Raw genomic sequence first — 7,130 nt, forward strand, 5'->3', positions numbered from 1 at the left:
GTTTAATTGAATTCTTATCACGTCCAATTTGACCCAACTTGAAATATTTAAGGAGTCCAATGGCTACAATTGATCCAATTCGTTTTACATCTCTAAATAATAATTAGCTTTGTCATTTATGTGGAAAATAAAGATGATAAATGAAGAATATGAATATCAATCAATAGGTGTAGTACTTTTTAGTTCTTTTAATGTATAAAGTGGACTATACCATCAGAATGCATATAGCCAACTGAATAAGAACCGTACCGACCCCCCGTGATAAGTCATAAGATGCAGCCGAGATCCCACGAAAGCCCAAAAATGGTCCCACGTGTTGACTAACAAGTCATTGTAGAACATAGATGGTCCACTCCATGTGGGACCCGCTCATAGAAAGCTTAACTGTATTAAAGTGGCAAGATTGGAATTAACGTGGCGGAAAGATAAGTCTTAGTTTCTAAATTCTGATTGTGGAGTCCAGTTGTACATTCAATCTAAAAAGAAATTTACTACTTTATGAAATTTGCAAATATAATGTTAGGAAATTATTTAAATTATAATATAATAATTCACATCATGTTACGGTCACACTCAAATTTTTGTAATTTGATAACGTATAATTTTCAAGAATGGGAGCATGAACTTCATCAGTCGATTAAAAAAGCAACGCCATAACTAGCGCATGCAGTGTAATTACAAATACGAGAATTTAAAAAAAAAACAAGAAAATATATGTTGTATCTCTTCAATCAAATATATACATGCATAGTTTTTTTGGGGTGCTAATATACATGCATAGTTTTACGTAGGCTCACGTATAAATTAAATATGCTATACATACAAGTTTTATGTAGGGCAATTTTATATTTTATCCATTTTTAATGAAGGGCTTACTTTAATGACCTTGGCGGAAAACTCTTATATTTCATAGCTCTTTGACAATTTTCAGAAAAAAATACCCTTCATGAATGGCTGCACCGCCATCTAAAATGATTGTAGCCGGTTCATGAAATTTCGATGTTGATGGGGTTGCGAGATCTTGAAATCAATTTTAGGTTTTATTTTTTGTCTTTGATTTATGTAAGATTTAAGCTTAGGGGAAAGAGAGGGGCAAATGACAAATTTGTTGTCTTTGATATGAGTTTTTATATTAAGGGTATTATAGACATTTCAAGTAAAAATAAAGTTAAAAAGTTAAAGATTTTACAAGGGTAATGCTATTTGCACACCCTTTTTTTCTTTTTGCACACCTCTCTTAAAAAAACAAAAAAAATAACTCAAGGGAAAAGACCACTCAATCCCTCCCCTCGTTCTCTCTTTGCCTCCTTCCCTCACTCAACACACCCAAACTCAAGGGAAAAGACCACCCAGTCCCTCCCCTCGTTCTCTCTCTGTCTCCTTCCCTCACCCAACACACCCTCATCCTCTCTTCTTTTTCTTCTTCTTCTTCCCCCCACCCCCACCCCCACCCTTTCTGTTCTTTTTATTTTTATTCTTCTCCCCCCCCCACCTAGCCCTTCTCTATTTCTTTCTCTCCTCCCTCCCTTCTTTTCTCTGGCTTTTCAACCCAACCACCCCGTACACATTCCTCTCTCTCTCTCTCTCTCTCTATCCCTCTCTCTCTTCTCCCCTCCCCCTTCCCTTTCTCTGTATGTGACCACACACCTCGGCGACCACCTCTGTCTGCAACCACACACCCCGATGCCAGGAACCCAGCCACCCCGAACATCCAAAAGAAAAAAAAAAATTGTAGGTGGTTTGGCGGCCCAGTGCCAAAATCGGTGGTTTTGTTCAGTAGGTACTCGCCAAACAATCCTATTGTTCAGCGAGTACCTGTCGAATAAAACCACCTGTTTTGGCACTGATCCACTGAATCACCTGTAGATTTTTTTTTTTTTTTCTTCTTCGTCGAGATAAGTAGGTTGGGTGGTCAGCATGGTCTTGGCGGCTCTGCATGCATATGCGCAGGTTGGGTGGGGGGAGAAGCGAGGGAGGGGGTGGGGTGTGTATGGAAAGAGAAAGAGAGGAGAACGATGGAAAAAAAGAGCATAGAGAGAGGGAAAGAGAAAAGAGACAGAGGGAAAAAGAGAAAGGGAATGAGAGAAAGGAAAGGAGAAAGGGAAAAAGAGAAGGGAAGGGAAGGGTTGAGCCTCCCGCGACCTTGTCGGCGGTGGGGGTGGCTGAGGGAGGTGTCGGAGATGGGGTGTGTGTTGTTGGTTTTGGTTGGGAGGTGGGGTTGGGATGAGGTGTGAAATAAGAAATTTTGGGAGGGGTGTGTATGAGAAAATTCAATTGTGGGAGAAGTGTAGGGGTGTGAAGTGGAAAAAATGAAAAAATAGTGTGCAAAAAAAAAAAAAAAGTATGCAAATTACAAATATGATTAAATAAGTAGGTGCCACATCAAAAATGTTATTTAGTGTAATTTATCTTTTATGTATGCATAAGTCATACGTGGGCTGGTTTTATAGGGGGCTGTTTCAAGACTTGCGGCTGCCAGTGCTTCCGTCCAGGAAGCCTATTTGCCATTATATTGGCTTTTCGTAGAGCCACACGTGGCAGCTCTTCAACACCTCTCCGTACTGGGACCACTTTGGTGGCTTCTCTAATAGGCACGCGGCATACAAAGATTCCCCGCCGCCATACCTCCCCTCTTTCTCTCTATGCAGTCTACTATTCTATCACGTTTTATTTGAACTTTTTTATCACCTTGGCACGTGCGAACCTATACTTTTATCCTGAAAAGAAAAAAAGAAAAATTATTCATCAGTATTCAGTAGTGAAAACTGAAAAGGTTAAAAATTGTTTGTCTGACTTGACTGCCATCATTTGTCACCTGAGTTCTCACTTCCGTCAACACCAACAAAAAAAAAAAAGGGTTAAAAATTGTCTATTATGAATTTATGACCGATAAAGAAATATATAGAAATTGTATTTATTGTATGTAAGATACATATTTATTTGAAGAGGAAGATATAGTTAAGCCTTTGAAGTTAGCTTAAAAACAAAGGATTACGAACAAATGAGTTACGATTATAATATGTAAATTATTTGATCCCTTCAATGTAATAAAAAAAATTTAAAAATAACAATATCGGTTTGAAAGTGCTTTTTTAATAAATGTTTTTAGCACTCAATACCACTTTTTTTTTTAGAGAAAATTAAACACATAATCTATTATAATTCTAATCTTTATTTACGCATCTTTCACTGGCTAGTCAGCTAATCTTAAGAACTTATTTGGAAGTGTGTTTAGCACAAATTGTAAACATTTCCAAATAAATCCTAATTGGGGTACTAGGATGTTAACAAAAACTATAATACAACATTACCCATCCAAAGATTTGGAATATATGGGGCACCACGTCACACACACCATCTGTCTTGCTAAATGGGTTCTAAATTTCTAATTAAGCACCTTGTCCCGTCCGTACGATGGTAAACATAAAAAAAACAAATGAAGCTTATTATAATCGTACATAGGTGCGCCTTGATGGCGGATTAACAAGATAATTAATAAATAAATTAAAGCTGATCCATTTTTTTAACTTTTGAAACTTGTCCTTAATGGCTCTATCTTAAGATACAAGTCCACAAATCCCACAACACCACGTATAGAAAATCATTGCGATCGAATTACCTTTTTGCAATCTAGAACATTTGGGGTGGGACTATAATTTGGTTCAGGCCCCATGGACAAAGCTTTCAAAAGCTTGCACTACTTAAATAAATCCATTACACCATGAATAACAACAGTTTAATTATAAGGACATGTATAAAGATGGTGGAACCAATTATGCACCTCTTTTATATTATAAAAATATCCAAGGCATGCTTCTATGACGCAATCAAAAAAGAAAAAAAAACAAAAGAATAATTACTATAAAGGTCAATTTTCAAAGAATGAGATTTAAAAAATAAAACCTCAAATTACAAATCTGTCCTCACCCCAAAACAGGAAAAAAGGTAGAAAATACAAACCGATTCATCCACATGCAATTAGATCTATGTCCTTCACAAATCCTATATCTAGCTAGATTATTAATTAATACCATTTGATGGGTCTTTCGTAATTTCTATAATTTTGTTTTGATCGATCTCTACAATGAATTGTATCACTTTCACCCACTTTATAATAATATTGATTTTTCACGTTCAAATGTTGCGGAGTTGCTGCGGTAAGAACCACATGTCATCAACATTCCACAAATTGTCGGATATGTCCCCACAGTCCACGCCCCACTGGCCGTTGTTGTTTTGCAGATGATCCATGGCCTGGAAGTGATGATAGTCCAACCCTTGACTGAAGTACCCAGTTGGGCTGGTCAACGAATCCACGTACCCAAGTTGATGATGATAATTAGCTTGGAAACCATAATCCGGGTTAGGGTTGTTATTGTTAACCGAGATAGCAGCACTGTAATAGTCCGGTGAGACCTGCGTCCCAAACGAGTCCGATGAGGCCGCAGTGCTAGAATTGTCCGGGGTGGTGTAAGTTGGGGTCACCACCTGTGACGCCCTAAACTCACCTGTTGACCATAACGCCACGTGTTCTGCTGCAGCAGCTTGAAAGCTGTTGTTATTAATATTATTGCTGAGGTGGTGAGTGGCGGTGGCGGTGATAGGAGAAGGCCCGGTGGTAATGGAGGCGGCGGCGGTGGCGGTGGCGGAGGCGGCGGCTTGAATTCTCTCGACGAGTCTTGGCATCCAGAGGTAGCGCATGGTGTCCTTGAACTGCTTGCTGTTGACGTCACATTTGAGCTGCTTGGCGTGCTTTTGAACGCGGGTCCTCCAGTAGTTTTTGATTTCGTTGTCGGTCCTTCCTGGCAAGTGTTGTGCGATTTTGGACCATCTGTGAATGTACGAATGAATTGTCACTATTGAACCATCATTATACACATGCACTGATGCACTAGCTATGACAACTTTTATAGTTTTTACTTTTTATGGTTAAATTTAAGAAAACCCAAATCATACTAAAATTAAGGATCGATGTTATGTATGGCAATTAAATTTATAAATCACATTAATTAAATAATTACCGGTTTCCCCAGCGAGAATGAAGCTCAAGAATGAGAAGCTGTTCTTCAAGGGTGATGTTGCCACGTCGAACATCAGGGCGTAGATAGTTGAGCCACCTTAATCTGCAGCTCTTTCCAGTTCTTTTCAGACCTGCAATTGCAATTCAATTTTGTTAGATATATATATATATATATATGTACCAAGATTAATTTGGGTAAATTAATTAAAGTTTCCTTAAGAACAAAGGCTAGCTAGATAGAAAAGAAAGAAGGATTTAATTAAGGTCATTTTTCTCTCCATATACTTTTATCATTTTTGTGCTTTAATTGCTCATACAGTCATACTTTATGACATGGGTTCTCTAAAAGATAGGCTTTTCTAATATCTCGGATACATCTAAAGATCATCATCATCAATCTAGCTTATATAACATATCTTCTCTCCCAAATCGTTTTGATTTTTGTGCACTTTGCCTTTTCAAGGAAGATGAAGCTAATTTTCCCAGAAGTACTATATATATCTAATATTCCTTTCCAGATAGGACCCAATTGAATTGATGAGAGGCAAAGATGATTTTGGTACAGAATATAAAAAAGAAGCTTGGTAGCATATATGGATGAATCCAAACCACAAGCTCAAGAGGAAGACTTTGGCACTTTTGGTACACAATTATGATGAAGGGCCTCTCACTCTTTGTCACGCAATTTCCAATATCATTCAGGTTGTTAAGTACTTGTTCTTTGGCTCTTTGCAAGCTATAGAACTAGTTTTAATGGATGAAAAAGAAAAAATAATTACTAAACCTTATTTATATGTATTTATAATTATAATAAAATATTTACCTGCGCAGCGAGCGAGGGAGTTCCAGCGACCTTCACCATGGTTCGCAATGTAATTCATGAGAGCCAAGTCTTCCTCAACAGTCCATGGGCCTCTTCTCAGGTCCATCTGATCATCTTCCAGCTCACTACCGCTTCCATTCATGGTGGCTGAAGAGGCTGGTGATGAGTTTCGACCCTTCACTGCTTTAACATCCATATATGGACACACGGATTGATTGAACCGAAAAGGGTTTGATTGCCTTCTCTGGTTGCTTGCTCTTAGAGAGAGAGAGAGAGAGAGAGAGAGAGAGAGAGAGATGAGTTGGATGGATGGATGTACGGGAAAGATAAAGAGAGGGGTTGGCTTTTATAAATGCATACAAAGAGATGGGTTTGAAAATGGAGAGCCAAACTTAATTATATAGCATGTGCGTGTGTGTGAGAGTTAGGAATAGGATAGATCATAGATGATAGATGAGAAGATGGAAGCCGCAATGAGGACTTGTTGGTCTCTACTCCCTAATTTAATTTAGTATTTAATTTAGTTAATTAAACACACACACTTAACTTAAGCTTGGTAGTAATTCTTTATAGTTAGAACTTAGAAAGAGGCTTTGAAGGTTGACTCTTTGACTTTCACATCCTGGCCTCTCTGTGAGTGTGCGTGCGTGCGTGCATATGGAGTTCTATCAATCGGTAACTCGTTTTCTCCTTCTCGAAGCATGTTCCTTTTTTTTTTTTTTCCCCTTTTTTAAGGAACAATCTGTCACTTTTTATTTTATGGACTTACCCGTTTCTAATTGGTGATGATCATGATGATAGAAACAAAATTAAATAGTGTTTTCCCATAGAATAATAGAATACTCTGTTTCTTATTCTTGATCTTATTCGATTGCTCCAACAGGATACTCTAATTTATTAGCTAAATGGATCTTGTGCTTGCTAATCAATTATTAGTTGCCATGAACTCCCCATATTAGAATTCTATCTGTTATGGAAACACAAGTGAAAGCACAATCTAGCACCGCATCGAAATAATTATAGTTCAACTTTATCTATATTTTGGAATACAGGGATCATCTTCCTCTTTGTTTTTTTGTTTTGGGGGGAGGAATAAACTCCCCTGTTTATGATTGGTCTATGGTTGAGGGAAGATTCTGCATATGAAATTGGCATTTTTCAAGAAACTAAATATAATAAAACTCAGACTTCAATAACTATGAGAATCGATTTATTCTTGTCATTCTGGTGTATGGGCCATACTAATCTTGTCAGCCAATTCTTACTCCACATTCTGAATAAACAACT

General features: G+C 37.8%; 1 protein-coding gene across 1 annotated transcript; it reads right to left on the reverse strand.

Annotated features, from left to right (window-relative positions):
- Window positions 1-3,953: 3,953 nt before the first annotated feature.
- Window positions 3,954-6,077, reverse strand: MYB108 (myb domain protein 108). Its single transcript, XM_086230536.1, has 3 exons — window positions 5,844-6,077; window positions 5,022-5,151; window positions 3,954-4,831 (listed from the first exon to the last, which is right to left on the reverse strand). The coding sequence occupies exons 1-3, from the start codon at window positions 6,037-6,039 to the stop codon at window positions 4,135-4,137; spliced, it is 1,023 nt and encodes a 340-aa protein (XP_086086662.1). The 5' UTR covers window positions 6,040-6,077; the 3' UTR covers window positions 3,954-4,134.
- Window positions 6,078-7,130: the final 1,053 nt, after the last annotated feature.

The sequence above is a fragment of the Dryas octopetala genome, chromosome 2 (genome assembly GCF_963921425.1).
Source record: "Dryas octopetala chromosome 2, drDryOcto1.1, whole genome shotgun sequence".
Classification (NCBI taxonomy): domain Eukaryota; kingdom Viridiplantae; phylum Streptophyta; class Magnoliopsida; order Rosales; family Rosaceae; genus Dryas; species Dryas octopetala.

What these genes read in the sequence shown, in the direction of transcription:
- MYB108 (XM_086230536.1), bottom strand. Translation starts at nt 6,039, where the DNA reads ATGGATGTTAAAGCAGTGAAGGGTCGAAACTCATCACCAGCCTCTTCA. An exon ending in CTCCCTCGCTCGCTGCGCAG is followed by an intron (nt 5,152 to 5,843) that starts GTAAATATTTTA and finishes TTGCAATTGCAG; the next exon opens with GTCTGAAAAGAACTGGAAAG. An exon ending in CATTCTCGCTGGGGAAACCG is followed by an intron (nt 4,832 to 5,021) that starts GTAATTATTTAA and finishes GTACATTCACAG; the next exon opens with ATGGTCCAAAATCGCACAAC.